The sequence below is a fragment of the Molothrus aeneus genome, chromosome 28 (genome assembly GCF_037042795.1).
Source record: "Molothrus aeneus isolate 106 chromosome 28, BPBGC_Maene_1.0, whole genome shotgun sequence".
In the NCBI taxonomy this organism is placed as follows: Eukaryota; Metazoa; Chordata; class Aves; order Passeriformes; family Icteridae; genus Molothrus; species Molothrus aeneus.
Window position 1 is genome coordinate 4,138,602 of NC_089673.1, and position 21,058 is coordinate 4,159,659.

The window sequence follows — 21,058 nt, forward strand, 5'->3', positions numbered from 1 at the left end:
TGCTGCAGCTTTAAAGTATCCTAGGGCTTAGAGCCTTTTAGTATAAATTGTTCCCAGAATCCATGTCACAACTCCTTATATGGGGCTGCCTTTTTTTTCTTTTCCTCTTAGTTGCCATGACAACAGCAGCACTGCGCCATTCATCAGCTCTGGTCCTGGGCTGCATCACCAGCCCCTCAGCTTACTCCGAAATATTCGGGAGAGCATCCATGAGTCAGTCACTCTGCTCTCCTGATCCATTATTTCCCTGCTCTTTCAGCAGTTTGCTCTAGGAAAAGAGCAAATAAAGCTGCACCACAGAAAGAAACTGTAAAAAAATCCTTCCTTTTCCCCCCAGGGGAGGCGTAGAGGCTACATTTGCTGCAGCGTTCTGGTAGGAATTAAAGCAGCTCTGTAAGACTGGGAGACTTGCCGAAGAGGGAAGGCTGTGTGTCCATGAGCTTCTCTGGAATCCTGCTGGAGCTCGTTTCCTGGCACCCAGAGGATGTGCAGGTGATGCTTGTAGGAGCAGCGAGCGCCGCAGGGAGACGGTGCTTTGTGATTTTGGGAGCAAGAGCTTGACATCAGCAGCGGGAGGTGTCACCTGTAACATCACCCTGACGTGGGGAGCAGCAGGATGGAGGCAGCGCTAGGGAGAGGGAGGGATCAGAGGAGGATCTGTGCCAGAGTGCTCTCCAGGCAGCAGTGCCCCTGAATCCCCAGCCTGGCTGATGGGGAGAGCAAGCAGAGCCCTGTGAGTATTCGGACGATTTGTCGCGCACGGTCTTTGATTGGGATTGCGTTGGGCATTGCTCAGCCTCGTCTGACTGCAGAAAATCAATGTACAGTAAGGGATTGTGGGGCTCCTGGCTGGTAAGGAAGCCATTACTAGGAGGGAGTTAGTGTCAGAGTGATGCTGCTGGTGGTTATTTGTGTTGTAGTTGTTGCAATCGTTTTACATAATCGGAGTTTGTCACCTCCTTGCTCAGATGTGCAGAATTTCTCATGCAAGACATAAAATGAATGTGCAATGAAAAAATTTGATTTCTGAGCATTGCTGAAATAGAACTGCTGAGGAGTGACTTGAAAATGCTACAGACACCAAGTCGTTTGTTTTCAAAATGTTAGAACAATGGGATTGAGATAATGTTTTCCTTTTGTGCTCTGAAATGACCACAAATTCGATTTGGATGATAAAACTCCTTTGTGCTGAGAGAAAGAAATATTTGCTTTTCACTGAAAGAGTGAGCTTCTAGAAATAAAAGTAAATAAACAACCATTACCAAGGTAGAATTTGAGGAAAAGCTGTTGAAGTGCCTGATGCTCATGTTGAAGCCAATTTTTGAAGGATATTGTGCTTAAAATTGTTGGTGTCAGAAGAGACTGCTCTTTTTAAAGTATTTTTATACCATGGTGTTTGCAGTAGGCTTACATTTCTTTTCACTGAATTCTCTGTCATGCTGTCAGCATGACACTGATCTGAAATTCCTGTTCCTGTGTAGGAGTGGAGGTTGGGTGGGAGGCCCACCCCATGTCTCAGAATGCACAGCAGTGCCAAGGACCCAGTTACCTGCAAAGTGCCATTAGATTTCAGTGCTGCCAGTGTATAATGTATTTTTTTCTGGGCATAATTAGTTTTCTATTGAAGTTTCCCTGATCCCTTGCAATCTCTGTCTGCATGGAGGTTTCATGAGTAGAAAACTTGTGTTCTGTCAGAATAACTGAGTTGTCCCTTTTAAAAAAAATCACCTAAAATACACACAACTTTTCATTGTGGTTTGGCCATCTGGATTTTGGGTCCTGTTTTATGCTCTCAGTGTGACAAATCCTGATGTCTCAGGAAGAATTTCTTCATGGAAAGGGTGGTCAGGCAGTAGAAGGAGCTGCTCAGGGTGGTGGTGGTGGAGTCCCTGTCCCTGGAGGTGTCCAAGGAGTAATTGGATGTGGCACTCAGTGCTCTGGGATGGTGACAAGATGAGGGTCAGGCACAGGTTGGACTCAATGATCTTGGAGGTCTTTTCCAGCCTCAGTGATTCTGAGATTCTGTCTCCAGCAATGAAAGCTGCTGGAGAAGGAGGATCCTCGTTCAGTTACAATAACATATGCTGGGTATATTTTTCCTGGTGTGTCAATTCCTACTATCCATTTTTGGGATTCTTCATCCATTATTTTGGGACATGTGATTTGTTTTGACAGGCTCATACTCAAATGGAAACCATTTGGGCTTGCAGAGATGAAACAGGTGGGTGAATGTGTCCCTGTGTACTCACAGATGGACTTTTGTCTCTATTAAACCAACGTAATTCTTTGTGGGAAATGAGAAAATTTCTGATTTAATTTTTTTGGAGCTCCAAAACTGGCCCTGAAATTTATTCAGATAAATAGTATGTCTGTTTGTAATTTTTGGAATTAAACCAAATCCTCTGTTGAAGGGTTTTTGTTTGTTGGAGACCTGTCAAACTCATGATATTACTGCATTAATTTCAGGATAGTTTGGATGTAACTTTTATTTTCTTAAATAAAGGGAAGGGAAAAGCTGGCATATCATATTTATTGGCTTTTGAAAGACACTTACCAGTTCTAGCATGGATTTTCCTCAGTGCTGTTTTCAAGACAAACCCTATCTGTCTTATTTTGACACCCAACTGTCTTTCATTTTGACAGAGCAGAAACTGCAGTAGAGATATGCAGAAAATCCCTTGTTTTTCCCTTGGTGGTGGTGTGAGGTTTTTGCAGAACCTTTAGAATTTGCTCTTCCCAAGGTTATTTTTATTTGCATCAAGGCTGTTGGAATGCTCAGCCTTGCAGAGGATGTGGTAAACATGTCATCACAGCACTGGAGCTGGGAAAAGGTGATAATAGCTCTGCATTTCAGACACTTGTGGAGATGCCTAAACAGAGGGAGAACCCCAAAAGTTCCTCTAGTGTAGATAGTGTTTAAAAGGCAAAAAAATTGCATTTTAACTCCATGGGTTTTCAGATGCTCAGAGAGAGAAACTGTCCTTATTTCACACTGGGGCTGCACAAAATGGAGCATCTGTCACGATTACACTTCTGGTGTGTGAGAATCTTTAATTTTTAGACATAGCTAAGAGGTTTCTGTAGCAGGAGGAGGTGGTGTAGAAAGCCTCCTGTGGAGTTAAATCAGGCCATCACTCTTCCCTTGGCTACGTCTTTCCTCCTACTCCTGGAACGTGCCTTCAGAGGTGTCCTGTGCACTTGGGAGCAGAAAGGCACTCACAGGACACACCCATGTGGAACAAGCCCTTGCATTCTCCTGGGCTCCCTGTTTTCTAAGGAAAAGGCCTCATCTCCAACTGGGCACGTTCTTTGGTCCTCTCCTGCTTCTGTCACAACAGGACAGCCCCTTTTGGAAACTTCTTCCCGTGTGAAGAAGGAATGACCACACAGAGGTGTTGGGTTGAGTCACTTGCCCAAAGATTGAGCGTTACTTTGGCAGAAATTATTTTCTGATGTGATTTGTACCTGGCTGGCTCTACCCATGCAGGAAACCTTGATCAGGTTCAATTAAACTCATGGTCTTATCACCAAGTTTGGGATGATGCCACGCATGAGATGTTCCAGCACAAGGTGAGCAGGGTCCTGGTGGGGTCATTGCAGAGTCACAGGCCAAGTTTTCATCACAGATCCCCTGACCGATGCTCAAACCACACAGGAGGTTGAGGACTGAGCTGGATCTTTGCCTCTGGACCATTCCTTGGCACTTCTCTTTCCTTGCTCTGTGGTGATTTTCCTGGAGTAGCTGTTGGTGCTCAGTAATTCCTAGATAGCTTGGAGCTAGATAAATTTCCTCGATTCCTAGATAGAGGAGCTACAAGAAAGATGGAGAAGGAGTTTTTACCAGGGCTTGTGGTGGCAGAAAAAGGGAGAATGGCTTTAAACTGGCAGAGGGTAGGTTTAGATTGGATATTAGGAAGAAATCCTTCCCTGCAGTGGTGGTCAGGCCCTGGCACAGGGTGCCCAGAGCAGCAGTGGCTGCCCCATCCCTGACAGTGTCCAAGGCCAGGTTGGACAGGGCTGGGAGCAACCTGGGCTAGTGGAAGATGTCCCCACCCCTTTGGTTGCAGTGGAAAGCTTAAACTTGAAATTTCTACAAGCATTTCCTCTGCAGAGATGAAGCAGGATTAGGAAAAAACAGGTTTTATCCCTGTTATGCTTTTCTTTTTATCTTCTCAGCCATGGAAGTGAGTAGGTGTAAGTGAGAAAGTGGTTTTTAGAAGGGAAGTCACCAGCTGGGTGTGTTTCTGTCAATAAATGGTCCTGGCTCTGTTGCATGTCATGGCTGTAGCCCTTTCAGCTTGGAAAGGGGCCCTGCAAGTGCTGCCTTCCAATTATTTACACTTTAGTGTCCCCTGGTCCTGGGACATTGGTGGTGTCACAGGATTCGTGTGCACCAAAGCCTCAGAGAAGTGTTGGGTTCCTAAATCCGCTCGTGATGAGGAGCATGGCACTCGTGTGTCAGTGACAGTCTGCTTCAGCCATCTGTGTTCACACAAATAATCTCATGGGTATTAGATATTTCAATTAAATCCTTGAGGCGTGACATGTGTCCTTGTCCCTGCTCCTCTGTGGAAGGAAAGGATGGTGAGCAGTCATCGCTCCTCAAAACAGAAAATTCCAACAGCTCCTTTAATTTTGCAAGGAAATGAAGAATTGGAAAAGCAAAACAAAAATACTGAAAACTACAGATGGCTGCATTAGCAATTTTCTTAGGTAAAACCCACCTTGTAAATGCAGCAAAAACACTTTTTCAAGTGTTAACAAACAAGTTCAGCTAATTCAGGCTTGTGCCCTGCCAGATAAGCAGCTTCATTTTAAGGATAGAATATTCTGTGACGCTGCTACCAGTGGAGCAACAGGGATCCTAAATCCAGTTTCATATGAATGGAACAGTTTGCATATGTGTCAATGTAATTACAGCCCTGGTGGCATCAACTAACCCAACTAAATTAGTTTTAGCATCACAAAGTTTGAATGACTCGTGCAGAAATAAAATTACCTTAGCTGTTCCTAATCTCTTGCCTTTATTATAAAATGCTGTTATCAAGGAGTGAATTTATATTGGCTTGTAGCTGTGTAGTCCTGGCCATAAGCAGTGGTTTACAGAGTGAGCAGGATCCAGCCTCTCACGTGCTCTAACTTGGGATTACTTGGGCTGTGAATGGTCAGATATTTTACAGTTTACTCTTCTCTCTTTTATGGTCACAATATCTTGGTTTGCTCTTAAGGATATGGTGGGAGAATAAATGAGATTTTGTTTACGTGCAGCTTAGGCTTACTGCTGGCCTTTGCCGTGCCACTCCTGTTCCAATTTAATTTGCTGCTATAATTTGATACCTACCTTTGATCATTCTTGGCTCCCCGTAAAACACTTCAGCAGCACTCTTGCAGTGCTGTCTAGAGCGCATTTGTTATTCCTTTTTCAGTTCCTTTCCAAACCCCTCGTGCAGGTTTTAATTTCTTACTGCTCTAATTGCAGAGAGTCAGAGCAGTGGGTAAGCCACTGCAGAGAAGGATGGCAGAGCTTTGTCTGGGAAGGTAGAGCAGGGCATGGAAGCAAACTGGGCTGAGCATGAGGAGCAGGGGGTGGCCAAGGGTGCTGAATTACTGCTCTGCTGGATAGCTGCTCGTTTATAACTCTCCTAGCACCAGGCAGCTGACAGGTGCTGGCTGTGGCATCAAAAAGGGCTAAAAAGGGCTTGGAGGGAGCTCTGGGAAGCTGCAGACAGCCCTTGGCCTGGTGTGTATGTGGGACCTGTTAATAGGAGGAGGTCTGAGGGGCAGAGTTGGCCACAGAGTCACAAAATGGTTTGGGTTGGAGAGAATTCCTTAACAAGAATCCAGTCCCACCCCCTGCCATGGCAGGGATACCTTCCTGTGTACACTTCTCAGTGTAAAGAAAGATGGAGAGAATCATGGATTTGCAGAATGCTTTGGGTGAGAAGGGACCTTAAAGCTATTCCAGAAGAGCTGTGTAAGAGAGTAAAACACTAGGGAGATAAATTACATTTCTGAGCTGTTTGGATTCCACTTGCTCTTTTCTTCTTTGGGAAGAATCATCAGTTAAGGATATTTTCTCTTTTTCTAGTGCCTAAATTAAGCTTTGTCAGTGTCCAGAAAGGATTTGACTGGCATGTTCAGCATAGACCATTTTAAAAAGCCCCACACAAGCCCCTTGGTGGGACACAGTGGCACTGGGGCAGCTTTCCCTGAGCTTTCTCAGCTTCATTCAAGAGAGAAGGAAATGTGTTTGCTTCAGTAGATGCTTAGTTAGTTGCTGATTTCTGTCAGCTTGAAATCTGAGCATTGTTAGGAATTGGTGTAACAGGTTCTTTCTAAGCAGTGAATTACCAGGGTTGCCTATAATTTGATTAAAGTGACAGAACTCTTTGTTGCTGTCTATAGACTAAATGTTCTTTACAGTGCATCCAGGTCCTTTTTGGACATTTTTCCTTATTTTTAGTGCCAGTGCAATACCTGAGTCACTGAATTACAGCAAGAACTCCAGGACAGTAGGAGACTGAATGGCAGTAATGCAATTCAGTACTTGTGTTTTGTAGTATTCTCCTCTCATCTGTTTTAAATTTAACATTTAATGAAATAAAACTGTTGGGGAAAGGGATACAAGGGGTTGAGGAATTCTTTCCCCTCCAGCTCTACCCTGTTTCTGTTTTTGGGAGGATCTTTGGGGTATTTGAGCAGATCTTATGTAGGCTTAAAATATTGATGATGTGGTTTCATCCCATAGTCCCAGTCTCCAGTCACTCTATTTATATTTTTTAGTGCAAACAAAGCCTGAAACTTCAAGAGTGACTGCAACAGAAATTTATTGCTTGTTTTCATAACAAGATGACTTAGAAAGCTGGAGCAGGTGGTGCTGCCTCCCTTCTCTGCTTTCATCTTCCTCGTCTCATGCACAGGGTTCTGCCTTGAGTCACAGATGAGGAATTTCTGCTAAAAAAGGCAATTCTGAGAGGCTTCAGAAGATGCTGAAAAGAAGAATTTTCGATGGGAAATGACATGGAAAAGTGTGCAGTGTGCCACAGCTCCAAGGAGTCCAAAAGATTTGATAAGTTTGGGTGGGAAGAGCAAAGTCCCATCTCCTCCTCCTGCCATGTCTATGTATTAATGAAATAACTTCTCCTCAGAGCTATCCCCTACATGAACAAAGGCTTGTTGGCAGCCCACATGGGAAAAAAGCCTTATCTGGGGGGAAGGTGAGGGTGTGTTTTTCTTTTTGGGATCAATAACAGGAGCAGCTTTCTTCCTGAGGCTTTCCAGAGTATTCCTGGGAGCATCTGCTCAGGAGATTGACACTGGGATGCTCCTAAACCCTTTGGACTGAGCTGGGGAAGGGGATTTTGCTGGCTGCTGTCTCCAGCAGTGGTAAATTAGATGGAAAAATCCCTGTTCTACTTCCCTGAATGACACAAAATTGTTTATTATAATAAGCAAAATGGAAATTGAGCTAAATTCCTTTTGGAAGTACAGGCTACAGCCAGGTTAGTATTTTAGGAGGAATTATTTTCTCTCTGAATCTATAAATGTGTATTGTAAGATCATTGTATTGTCTTTATTGAACACTTCAGGCAGAAATCTGTATTATTTTATTCTACATATATTTAAAATTCATATAAGCCTTTTCAAAACCAGGTGATTTTCTCCCTTGAGCATTGATTTGGGCTGTCTATTCAGACAGAAAATCATTTTGATCAGTTATTTGGGAGGATTTGTAATAATCTTGATTAGATAGGTAATAATTTGGTTTAATTATACTTTTTCAGAAGACTCATTCCTTTTTGAGGTCTCTGAACGTATTCTTGCTGATATTTTCTGTGCCTCGTTCATCTGGAGAGAGACAGAGAGGAGGGAAGAATGTTCCAAGAGGTTTCTGTGGTCCCATGGGATTGCAGAATCCACTGCTTTGGAGAAGGTTGTTCCTCAGTTTTGCAGAGGAAAAATCAATTTGAGGGGCAGTAATAGGCAAAACCTTTGTGTTACGCACATCTACAGTTTAAAGGAGAATTTCTACATTAATGTAGTTGCCTTTTTGAGCTCTCCTTTCCCATTGCTTGTCCTGATATCACCAGCTTGCTGAACTCTCTTCCTGCTTTTATTTATTCTTTTCCTCTTTCCACCTATGTTTCCTTCAATTTTCTTGTTTCAGGGCCTTATCTCCTAAGCTAAACATGTTTTCTGAAAGTTTTGGAACGAGTTTGATGTTTCCAGACAATACATTGTTCTCACCACTTTTCTGTGCTGCCCTGCCCTCACTGCTGTGATAATGTGGGATGAGAGGAGAGAGGCTGGGGAATGTAATTTAAAAAGCTTTTATAGTCTCAAATAATAGAAGAGGAAAAAACTGTTACACAATGGGTTCTATAAAATAATGCTGGATTATGTAAAGAGGATGTTAACCTTCATTTTATGTATTGTCACTGGTTTAATTTTAATTTTTTTAAAAAAAATATACCTAAAAATCCTTATTACACACGGCTGGTATATTATTTCTCCTGGTTTCCCAGAGAAGCTGTGGCTGCCCCATCCCTGGAAATGTTCATGGCTGGGTTGGATGGAGCTTGGAGCAAGCTGGTCTAGTGGAACGTGTCCCTGCCCATGACAGAGAGTGGGACTGGATCATTTTTAAAAGGTCTTTTCTAACCCAAATCATTCTAGGTTTCCAGGATTAGTGCCACAGCAAAAATAATCATGTGGTCCATAATTTCCTCTTCGTGGCTCTTACCTCAGCCAAATAAAGGGTCCTTTGGGACATAGGAGGCAGCAAAGCTTCATCGCCCCTGTGCTGGGTTTTGTGCAGCTGTGCTGAATGTGACAGCTATTTGTTCCAGGAGCTCTGTGGATCAATAACTCTGCAGCACTAAAAACATTTCAGTTCAAGGGAGATTTCAGTAAAGTCAGCTCTGCACAGCACTGCAGAGCTGCTGGGACACTTCCAAACATGAGTCAGGCTCTGGCATGAGTGAAAGATGGAAATGGAGGATGCACTGAGCACCCACTTTTCCTCTCTTTAAACCTGAGCTTCCAAAGTTTGCTCCCTGTTCTTAAAGAGAGTCCTAAAACGTCAGGCTGCTGAGATTGCAGTTACTAATGAAATGCTTTCCCTGTCGTTAGTCTCTCACAGAATCCCAGACCTGGTTTGGGTGGGAAGGGACCCTAAAACCCATCTGGTCCCATCTCCTGCCGTGGCAGGGACACCTTGCACTGTCCCAGGCTGCTCCAAGCCCCATCCAGCCTGGCCTGGGACACTTCAGGGATGGGGCAGCCACAAGGAGCAGACTTTGTCCCACTGGAAGACAGACAACCTGCTGCAGAAAATGTCATAAACGAGCCAGCTAATTACATTTTCTGATTGCTGGCCCTGCTAAGGGTTTTGCATTACATGGTTAATTCCTACCCCGGGATAAGCATCACTTTCCTCCTGCAGGAAGAGTTGCTGGCAAAGTCCAATGAGAATTTTATTTGCATCTACAGAAAGATTTTCAGTTTTGTTCTTCTGGCTTGGACACCAGTGGGGAGTAATATCACTAAGAACTGCAGAACTGACCCCAAAAATGTACAGTGTTGGTTTGAAATAACATCTCAGCCATTAAATTGAAGTTCCTTTTTCAGTAGTAGCAAGTCAGTTCCTCTGTGATGCATTTGTGTTTGTCCTCAAGCCATTGGGCCCAGGACTGGGCTGTGAGGTGGACACAGACCATGGCCTGCAGCCATCAGCTCCTGGGCTGTCAGTGGGTGACAGGAGCAAGGTTGTGGCTTTAGGCTCCGTGTAATCAACATGCTTTTCTGGATTAAATGCCAGTTTTGCAGCCAGTGTTGCCAGTGACTTCCATCTTGACTCAATCCATTATATTTTTATTACTGGTTATTGCAGACATCCTTTTTCCTTCCTGTTCTTGGAAGACATCATTTTCTCTGCTCAGACAAACTCCACTTGTATAACATTAGGGGCTATTTTCATGCTGTTTAACACCTGGAGTTGCTCAGTTTCCTACAGAAAATCCTTACAGGAATAAGAGGCCTAAAGCACTGAGCAGGTACAGAATACTTCAAATAATTGTTTCATGCTCTTGTTAGTTTTTATAGTTTGTGCCAGAAGCTCATCCCATGACTGATCACAAGATTTGCCTTTGCTCTCAGGAAGGGGTTCAGGACCAAGGCAAACTGCTGTGCCTTGAAAAGCCACTTTTATAAAAACATCAGTGTTATCCATTAACATTTGGCTGTAGAGTGTCAAACCAGGTTTTGGAGTTTGTGATATTTCCATTTGTTATTTATTCCGGTAGAAGACTAATGCCCAAATCTGAATCTGTCAGGATAATCTTCATTTGAACATGAGTCAGAGGTGCTTAATTCTTGTATGTGAAAATCCTCCTTTCCTGTAATCGGGTTATGGGTGAGTTAGGAGGAGTTTTTGTCTTTTCCACACTTAAGGTATTTGTAATAACAGAAACTCTTCCTTCTGTGATTTTTCCCCACCTGTATTTACATGGAGAGAATTGTATTGACTTGAGCCTTTTAGAGTAAGCTGTTGTCTGTGAGTCATGGTGACATGGTGTGTCTTGGCTGGTGGAAGTGTGTTTTTAAGGCTCAAGTCATGCTTTTGAGGGAACAAAAACATAATAAAATAGATGCCAGGCCAGGCTGGACAGTGCTCTGAGCAACCTGGTGTAGTGGAAGGTATCCCCTTCCCAGTTCCAGGGAGTGGAACTGAGTGAGCTTTAAATTCCCTTCCAACACAATGCAAACTGTGATTTTGTGATGCTGTGAAGTGCCTTTAAATTATGTGTATGGCTGAACTTGCAGTGTATGGAGATTTCAGCACATTGGTGATAGGATGTTCTTTATTGCCCTCAAGAGAAGAAATGGTGGATCAGTTTGTTGGATCCATGATCCACATCTGTGGTCATCAGTCAGTTCTATGGAGAAGGCAGGAATTAGTGGGGTGATGGGCACCTCAGTGAGGAGTAAAAGAGATCCAGAGTAAATGTAGGAATAAAACCCAATGGAATGGGAGATCAGTTCCTTCCTTACAGGTGAGAGGTGAACTGCTCAGTGCTGATCTGTCAAAGCAGGCAGGTCCTGCATCTTCCACAGACCTGTGTGTCCACACAGCAAGTGGGGTAGTGGTCACATTGCCCTCTCCGTGTTTATTAAAATTCTTCTTCCTCTTTTCAAAAACACTTATTAGTGCAGAACCTTCTAGTGCCAATCCCATCAGTCATTAACATTTCTTGAACCCTGAAAATTCTGTGGGTTTTGTGTTTTAGAATACAGTGAGCGCTGCCACATGTGCATGGGACGATACATGGTTCTGGTGTCAGCCAGAAATGATAAAGAAAAGACAGGCTATTTTTAATATATATTATAGAAATGACTGTTACTGAGACTGTGGTAAAGCATATTTATTAAAACTGCAATTGCAAACTAAATATTAAAGGGTTGACCAGAATTATTATTTTAAACCATTTTCAGGCCATAGCAATAATCTTTTCAATATTAAAATGTTTTCATTACATCAGGATCTGGCACAGGATAGTTACTGGGACTGATTTTTCTCGGGTGTTGGTCACCTTGTGGCTGTGGGGTGTTTGTGTGTGCACATGTGGGATTTTTTCCAGGGGGGATTATATAGAATTAACTGCTGGCTTGTAGTGTTTAGCATCAGGCTGTGTGTTTGAGTGGTGCTGCACATCCATGGCCATGGGGGGAGAAGGGGCTGCAGGCTGTCCTTATCTTGCTGAGTTTCTCACATTCCTCCTGCCCTGCAGGGCTCCTGTTGCACGGGCCCTGATGGCCTTGCAGGGAATGTGCTGGCAATATGTCTCATGCTCAGCCAGGATTTTGTGTGTAAAATAGAAGTGTGGTCCCTGTTTGCCCTCAGCACATCTCCTGAGGTGGATCATGAGGGGGCAGAGGGGAGGGGTTTTAGTACACCTGTTTTGGTGCAGAGATGGGGGGATTGATTCCTTGCCTTTCTTCTGCTTCACAGGGACTTGATAGTGAAAAACCTCCGTCTGCATCTCTGTTTTGCACACTCCATTAAAAAAATCTGGGATCACTAATGTGCAGCTCAGTTTGAGTGATCTGGTTGTGCATTGTCTGTCAGGCTCCTCGTTCTTGGACCTTCTCAGCCTTTCCCAGCACCACAGCAGCTCCCTAAAACCAAGAGATTTATTGCTGCCTCAGAGACCATTCTCTGACCTGTTGGGCTTTTATTACAGGAGAAGCAAAAGAGCAACCTCCCAATCTTTAGCTGCAGATCCCAAATTTAATTTGCAGGACAGGGAGCTATAAAGATAAATTATGTAAATGGAGGGGCAGCAGCCACTGACCCCCAGAGGCTGAGGGGCTTTTGAAATTAGCCTTTCATTGTAATGGGCATGAGTTTAACTTGGAAATGCAATATGACAATCTTTGCATGTAACTTTTTCTCTAGTCCTCTTTCTCTGGTCTGGAATATATTTAAAGACTTTTACTAAACCACTTCTATTAATTTTACTAAAAAAAATGTTGTACAGAATTTCATGTCCTTTAGAGTTCAGACTGTTAAAATGTGGAGAAAATCCCATTTTTCTAGCACTAGTGGTCAGTGATGCTTTATTACAGACACTTTTACCTTTTCCCCATCCTCTATTAAGTCTCTTGATCTTTTATGGATTTGCAAGGATAAAAGTGCAGTGCTTCTTTTTGGCTTGCACAATGTTAGCTTTGCTCTGCTCTTTTGTGTTGAACACCAAACCTGTTTGGTCCAACAATGAGACTGTCTTGAAATTCAAATTTTACGTTCAAGGAAACAATTACTGAACATAGTATTTATGTGTTCAGTTCAGATATTTACAGTTAAATATCTTAAAACCTGATGGGCTCTGTGTACCTCTCCATGATCTTTGCTTTTCCACAGTTGCTGGCTGGATCCAGGCTCATTTGCTTCCTCTAAAAAAATTTAATAAAATAGGAGAAAAGAAAATGTTTTAGAGTATCAGGAATGTGCCTCAGTGTTCACACACTTTAAAGTCAGCCTGTGCAGTTTGAAAGTTTAACCAAGAGCCATCTCCTTTGTAAAGAATGCAGATAATTTTTTTTTCCTGGCAAAAAAAAAAAAAAAAAAAGGTAACCTGATATGAGTCTGACAGTGTCGTTTAGTTAAGTGCTTCCATCTGTTGCTTGCTATTTCCCTTACTCATGACCTCTCTTTTTCTCTCCCCCTCCTTCTCCTTTAGCCCCTCTGAGGAAAGCAAAGTTTGTTGAGAGCCCTCGAATCCCAGAGTCCGAGCTTGGCTCCCCAACCCTCTCTGCCCAGAAGCTGGACGTTGATGCATTCTGCCCTGGTAAGCTGCATGCAAAGGCTCCGTGCAAACAGGGGCAACAGGCAGAAAGACTTTTCAAATGTATAATATGGCTCCTTTGGCTAGATGGTTGGTTGGACCTTCCCTAACCAAGTTTCACTGACTTGGACATTGGAATAAGCGTTAATTTCTGATAACTGCCCATTTACTTTTGTTGCTTGCAGTTTTGCATGTGGCTGCTCTCCCCTCAGAATAATTTAGAAGGTGTAGAGAGTTGCTTTTGAGAAGATAAAAATGAGCCAATAAACATACTTGCTTTAAATTTAATTTTTAATGCTGGTCTGCAGAGAGGCTGGACTAAAACCACGTCTCAGAAACATCATTAAATCAGCTAAAGCAAAACTGTGGGACCTTGTTACCTGCATCAAGGAATATTGGGGTGTTCACTTTTCCTTTGTTAAGAAATACCTTCTAACTTACGTATCCTGTAGCAGTTGCTCTGAAATGCATACACGTTGCTTGAGGCCTCTGGTTGAAAAATAAATAAAGTGGGTCATGTCCCTTCCTGGCTCAACCCTGTTCATGTCTGTCAGCTCGGGCAGGCTTTACCTAAATCCCCCAAGCCCCAGCAAACCCAGCACATGGGAGTGCCTGGAATCTGCAGCTCAGTATCATTTCCACTTGGAAGTGGCAACCTGGGGAAGGCTAGAGACTGTGGAGGTGCTGGCAGAAGGCTGAAAACAGCAGCAAGTGTTTTGGTGGATTCTGTGCTGAATTCTGCAGCTTCTTCCCCCTGGCTTTCCTTGATAATGAACCATACTCACTATAGGCTTTGGATGGAAAAAAGAATGTTTAATAGGTTGGAATGGTGTGCAAATATGTGACATCTGCCTCTGAAATCTGTAGCTACAGTCGCCAAGGTCATATTAATAAATGACTGTGAAATCAGGGTGTTGATTATTCCTGTGGCTGATGAACTTGTTAGAAGAACTTGTAGAGTGCTCAGAATTGGAAGAATTAATTGAATGTTGTCCAGATTTTGAATGTGGGCTTTCTTGAATGTATTGTCTGAAAGAGAAGTTGTCTCAGAAAATCAAAAGACAGTTCCTGTGCTTGGCAATGCCTAATTTGAGACCACAGTTGCCTTGAAAAGTGCTGCTCCTATTTCAATCATCATGAATTACAATTAAAAATGTGCTGCTGCAGCCCTTTTTTCTAACTGAATGGCTTCAACTGTCATGTTTATAATTGTTAATAATTATAAACTTATTATGATTGCATCCACAGAGAATTATCATTGCATTGTAAGATTAAAAAAACATAAATTCCACATTCCCACACCCAGACATGTGCCTCCCCTCTTCCAGAGCTTTGGAGGCCAGGACTCCTGCCAAGCCCAGGGATGGGCTTTGACAATGGGATCTGCAATTTCTTTAATTTCTTTTTTTCTGCTATTTGATCTCCTTCTCTTGCTGATAGTTTAGTGATCTGAAAGGAGAAGTGGAGATTTGTACTGCCTTGAAGTGTCGTTAAAGGAACATGAAGTGTCATTAAGGAAGGAAAAAAGTGACAATGGCAGAGTTGTCACAGTGGAACCAATAAGGCTGGAAAAGCCCTTTTAGAGCTTTGAGTCCAGCTGCAAACCCAGCTCTCCCAAGGCCACCACGTCCCCAAGTGCCATCTTGGTGTACTTGGAAAAGGGAAATGAGATAAGAGCAGAACAGTACATGCCAGGGAAAAGCATGGACTTGGAGTCAAGGTAGAAACTGCAGGTTGAGAGTTCAGTTTGTTTCAGTTTCCTTAAATGTGACCCCAGGGACCTGTTAGGGAGCTGCTCTCTTCATGTGTGCCTGTGTCCAGGGACTGTGGCCAGGTTTATATTGGCAGCTGGGACAGGCAAGGGAAGAGAGCAGGATAGAATCCATTGGGGAAGGATTTCTGTTCAGGGAAGAAACTGCCCAAATTTATAGATCCCTCTGTGAAAGTAGCAGTAATGTGGGGGCTGGAGGTTTTGCTGGTCTGGAAGGATGGATTCCAAGCTTGAGATGCTCCACCTTGGAAGAAGTAGGTGGTTGGAGGAGGATCCTTGTGTAAAGAGGGAACTAAGTTGTGGTCAACTCACAGGAACCAAAGGGGACGTAGCATCCAGCCCCTGATGGGAAGGTGGAGGAAGAGTCCTACTGCAGATCATGGCAAAGCTTCAGGCACTGCCTGGAATCAGTTTTCCAAGGAAATACAACTCCTTTCTTCTGTGCTAGGCTTACATTAACCCTCTTCTAAAATGTGTGCATCCTGTGAAGATCTAGCACACAGTGCTAAATCCTTGAGCATTTCCAAGAATAACGGTGTGAGATGAAAGAAGGAAAAAAATTAGGCTGATGATCTGCCTGGCAATGGAGGGGAGGTGGAGTGGTTTTTAATGTGATCCCTGACAAAAAATGTAATTAATTATACACTTGAAAGCAGTTTAAAACACTAAATAGCAAAGAAAAGAGAACATTAGCTACTCTGCATATATAGGAATAACGATTTCAGTTTGAGATGCCGAGAGGTGAAATTTTGCTCAGTATCAAAATGTTTATTTTAAGGCTTCAGGCAAGTTTCAGCACATTCCAGGGAGGTGGTTTCCTGAGCAACTGCAGTGCCCCTCATGCTGCTGGGGGGGAGATTTGCTTGTGACATCTTCAGCGTGAGTCAGTGTGGGGGAGTGACGTGCTCCCGACGTTCCAGTGCCGAGGAAGGAGAAAGAAGATCACAATACCAAGTGGAATCATGGAGGGACATTCTAATACCAAGCACAAATAGTGAAGTTTCAAGCTTGGGATAATTTCTTTTTTTTTTTATTATTACATTCATTGTATAGAGAAAAGAATGTAGATACTAAAAAATTAATAAATCTTCTTAAATGAATTTAGAATTAGGCCCATATTTTATATGTTGCAACTAAGATGATGGCAAAAAAAAAGCTGTTCCATGACTTGGAAAAACCCCTTTCTACCAGAATTATCACAGAATAAACTGAGTTGAAAGGACCCACAAGGATCACTGAGTCAGATTATGTTTCTGTAGATGGTTTTGTAGTTGCAGAGGTTGCTCAGATTTCAGTCCTTGACTCGAAGTGTCCCTGATGGAGAAGGAGTTCCTTGTCTCTTCCCTGTGTGGGTAGTGAAGCCCTGGCACAGGTCTCCCATCCCTGGAAATAGTCAAGGCCAGGTTGGGCAGGGCTTAGAGCAACCTGGTCTGGTGGATGGTGGAACTGGATGAGCTAAAAGGTCTTCAAGCCCCACCATTCTGTGACTTAGCAGAGTCTTTATAAGGAGGGTCTTGGAAGGTTTCTGATCCATCTTCCCTCCTTGTCTCTGCTCCAATCCTGCAGACACTGTTTGACAGAGGCATTTGTGTTTTCCCTCTTGCCACCCCTCTGAAGGCAGGGCGGCTGGGGATGACAGCCTCACACGCATCATCGCTCTTCAAGGAGGATAACGTAGAATAGCAGGAATTGACCTTCAAACCTCTGTTGTTCAACTGTCAAACCTTTTCTGCAGTGATTCTAATGACTCAGTTTAATATGTAGGGGTTTTCCCCCACGTTATCACGCCTCACTTCTGCTTGCGTGGTAAACTGTCCTGGCTTCTTGGTTCTTAATTGTGGTCACGAGGGCATCTTTCTTTGAGCTGCTTTTTGTTTTTCATGATAGCTAAACCATGTTTTGACTTCTGAGTGCTCACAAAATCTGTTGGAGATGGATGGTGCTTTCAGGTAATGGCCTTTTGCCTCAGATTAATGTTTGCAGTTGCATTTTATGTAATTTATTACCTTGGTGTTGTGTTCCAAAGGCTAAGTCTGTCATGACGTTATCTTTTAATTTGATTAACTCATTCTTCAGAAATTCTGGGACACAGATCTTGGGTGTCTGGTTTGCTTGTTGCACATTAGGCTGGCAGGCGTCTGTTTTCATCCCTGATTGAGTTAGGAATCACTGCAGTGCTCCTGCCACAGACAGGGAGGGGAGTGATTTACCATGGCAGCAGCACTTGTGTTCATCTCATCGCTCCTTTTTCTCTCCCTTTGGTTAAAGAATTGTTGAGCTTGGCATCTGCCTGCTGCTGCTTCTCTCTTTTTATCACGTAAAATGTGTATTTTTCATTTTACATTGTCCACGTGTTTCTCCTAAACACAACAAAATGCTTCTCGGGTCTTAGAAAAAGCCCTTTAAGAGGGAATGCGGGAACCAGCAGTACTCTCTGATTTTTCATTGTGAAAATACAGGCACTGAGCCAAAAAAATCCTACAAAACCCCAAACAAATTTTGCCAGCAGGATTCTGGTCCAGCCTCTGTTATATTGAACAGTGATGAACTGGGGGGAAGGAGAGGAAATAATCAAACCAACCGTGATCTGACAAATGGTTTTACTGTTGAATCTTGTGGTTGTCCCAGCACTGTCAAGCCCACTGACCTGAAGGGAATGGGAAATCATTGTGATCGGCCCTAATTGCAGAAGAGCCATAATTTGGCACATTGGTTGCCATGGAAGCGATTGACTTTTCTCATGCTGTTCCTGGGAGGATGCTGTTGGTTCCTTCTGCTAGATCAGGAGATGGAACCAGTTTCAGAATAAACTCGTGTGTTACAAAACGAGCCCCAGTCTGGTCTGGAATTCTGGATCAGAGGGAGGAATACTGAAGGCATTGCTGGAGTTCCAGCTGTGAATCCTTTTGGGATTGGCCACAGACCAGTTGCCATTAGGTGTCATCGAGTTTGCTCGAACTTAAAGCTGCGACTGGGAGAATAGTGGTGGGGTCCAGAGTTTGGGGTTTATTGAATCTTACCAAAGCAGAGCTGTTCAAGATAAGAAGTGGAAATAAGATGAATCCCATAGATTATTCCCAAATGTTTTAACTGTTAAATAACTGGAGACAGCATGCTTTTCTCAAAGCTTCCTGGTGCAATCTGTTAATACCCAACCCTTACAGGGTTTGGGTTCAATCTACCTGGAGGAGAAAAAAAAGGGAAAAAAGAGGGGAAAAGGCTGTAAATGGTCCAAATTCTGTTTTTGTGATGAACTGCCCAAGATTAAAGTGTTGTGACTGCTTTCACAGATCTAACCTAGATGGCTCCTGAGGTGTGTTTTGCTTCAGATACTTCAGCAGCAGCAGCAGCAGCCTAGCACCTCTGGCTGCCCATCCGGACAGATCCCAGGGAATCCAAGGAGTTGTTTTCCCTCAGCAAGCTGCAGTGCTTGCTTTCAACTGATCTGTTGGGAACCAGTAACGTTTTTGTGCTAATACTTAGGCTTTTTGAATATTTATAGTTTAATGCCAGCAAATAAATATGTACATAAGCAAAGCAGCCCTGCTGGTTTTGAAACTGTCAGTGTTGGGCCTGTGAGGATCAGTGTAAAACCTTTTCTTCCATATTGAGCAGGTGGGGCAGATTTCTCACTGACTGAGTGACTCTGGCAGAGGAGTTTCCTCTTCTAGCATATTATTTTTTGACAACGGGAGCACTGATGCTCTTGAATCCCAGCATGGTTTGGGTTGGGTGGCACCTTAAAGATCATCCAGTCCCACCCCCTGACATGGGCAGGGACACTTTCTAGAACAGGTTGCTCCAAGCTCCATTCATCCTGTTTTTGTCATAAAAATGTAGCTGGAGGAGAGGGGAAAGAAAGAGGAAGTGGTCAGTAATTCTATTTCTTTTTTCTCTACAGTCTTTTGAGATGCTGTTGTTTTGTTTCACCTCTTTATGGAGGCAACCCCCTCAGTATTCATTTTACCATTATTGTTAGCTGTAACAATAGAAGAAGGGATGGTTGCATTTGTAGGAAACTGCTCTGTTCTTTTACAAGCCTGGTTCCCATGTCCCAGTGCCTACGGATGAAAGTCCTTGAATTTCAGTGATGCTATGGAGAGCTGCCCATAAGTGAAAATATGCAGTGCTCTGAAAGCCGCACCATGACTTGTGCTCTCTTGCCAGTTGCTGTGACTTCCTCACCCTCCCCAGGGTTGCAGAACAAGAACTTCTTTATTCTTATCTAGCGTGACTGTTGTTCCCCTGGTGAAATTGGTTTCAGTCGTCAGCATTCCCTCTGTCCCATCTGCTCTGTTCTCCAGGGCAGCACAGCTGCCCTTGGACCCTGAAGAAAGGAGATCAACTTGTGCATAACCTCCTGTACCACAGTAGATTTTCCACCTCATTAAGCAGAATTTTTGACGTTTTATGTCACTAATTATTTAACTCCAAATCGCTTGAAAATAATTACCTTGAGTCCAAACATGACCATTTTGGCCAGCTGCCAGCTTGAAAGTGCAGCCCTGCTTGGAAGCCCTGGTTGGCTTCAAATTCCTCCAGTGCCCTGGAACTTACTGCAGGCTCCAAGATCCTTGTATTTGGACTGAGACTCTAGCAGCCTTCCTCCCTGACTCCTGTGCCTGCTGTTTTTGTTTCTCAGAATGAAATCCCCACTGGCTCTTCCATATGTTCCCATGAGGAACCCCATCCCCGTGGGGAAGCCCTGTCCCACCAGGTATGGTCAGCACTTAAGGCAGGTCCCTGCTGCTGCTCTCTGCTCCTGGCTGCTGGCAGAGTCTGCCTGGGGGGAGCATTCCTGGGCTCCCTGCTCTGTTCCCATCTGTTCTGGGCATCTCTCTTGGCTGGCAGGAGCTGTGGTGATGTGTGCAGTTACCTGCACGTCTGCTACCTGTACCTGCCTCCTTCAGTAACTTCAGTGGTGTTTCTCCACCTACTTTTTACAGATGAAATTACAGCTTCTAATCTGTATAACTTCAGGGCACTGTGAGGATAGTGTGGGTGATTGTATTTTATTTGAGTAGGGGTAAGATTTTTATAAGTATAGTTTATGTTTTAGAGAAAGAACAAATGTTAAATTGATCTCATCCACATGGACAGTAGACTTCCCTCTCCAATCATTGAAGATACACAATTAGCAACAGCCCTAGACATTAGTTCTGTTAGAAATTAGTCCCCAAAAGAATCAGAGAATAACAGACTGGGTTGGACTGGAAGGGACCATTCCAGCCACTGCCAAGGGCAGAGAACCTTCCACTAGACCAGCTTTAAGCCCTGTCCAGTCTTGACTTCTAATTTTAAAAGCTGGCAACAGTAAATTAGTCTATTTCTGTAGCAGTTATTACATCCAAACAGAACTTTTGAAGTCTTATTCAGGTATGTAATGGTAGGTTTTCAGGATTGTTGTCAGTGTCGTAAATGCAAAGACCATAATTTAGTCAGATTTGCTTTTAATAAACTTATCCTGGGAAGATGCTAATAGATCAGATGAGGTAAGGACAAGGTCTTTGTGCTGTCTTGTCTCTTGCTGGTGACCTCCCACTTAACAGTGGTCAAAGGTGACAGTAAAGTGTCATTTGCCTTATTAAACGTTTGGCTCATTTTAATGCTGGTTGTGTTTCGACCTGGCAAAGCTGCCTTGGAAGAAGGAAAGGTGTTGGTCAAAATCCTCTTCTACAGACTCTACTCCCCAAGAAAATGATGGAAAATGCTACGTTATATATTTATATATATATTTCTGAAAGTCTCCTGCAACTTTCTTTGTGCCCCTGTTGGTTGGCCAGGGTTGGCCTTACCACAAAGGGAGCAGGCTTTTCAAAATTCTTGTCAGATTTCTATCACCTGATAGAAATAAATTATGTGAAAAATCAGAGGAAGGAATGTGAGAGGTTTTGAAAGAGAGTTGCTGGAATTAAAGAGATTATTTGGGTGGCTGTGATGC

General features: G+C 43.4%; 1 protein-coding gene across 1 annotated transcript in view; it reads left to right on the top strand.

Annotated features, from left to right (window-relative positions):
- The window catches only part of TANC2 (tetratricopeptide repeat, ankyrin repeat and coiled-coil containing 2), a 146,439-nt gene that overhangs the window by 49,205 nt on the left and 76,176 nt on the right, over positions 1-21,058 (top strand). Inside the window, exon 6 of the mRNA XM_066567080.1 lies at positions 13,242-13,349. Within this exon, the coding sequence (XP_066423177.1) occupies positions 13,242-13,349 (108 nt within the window). The remainder of the gene's footprint in view (positions 1-13,241; positions 13,350-21,058) is intronic.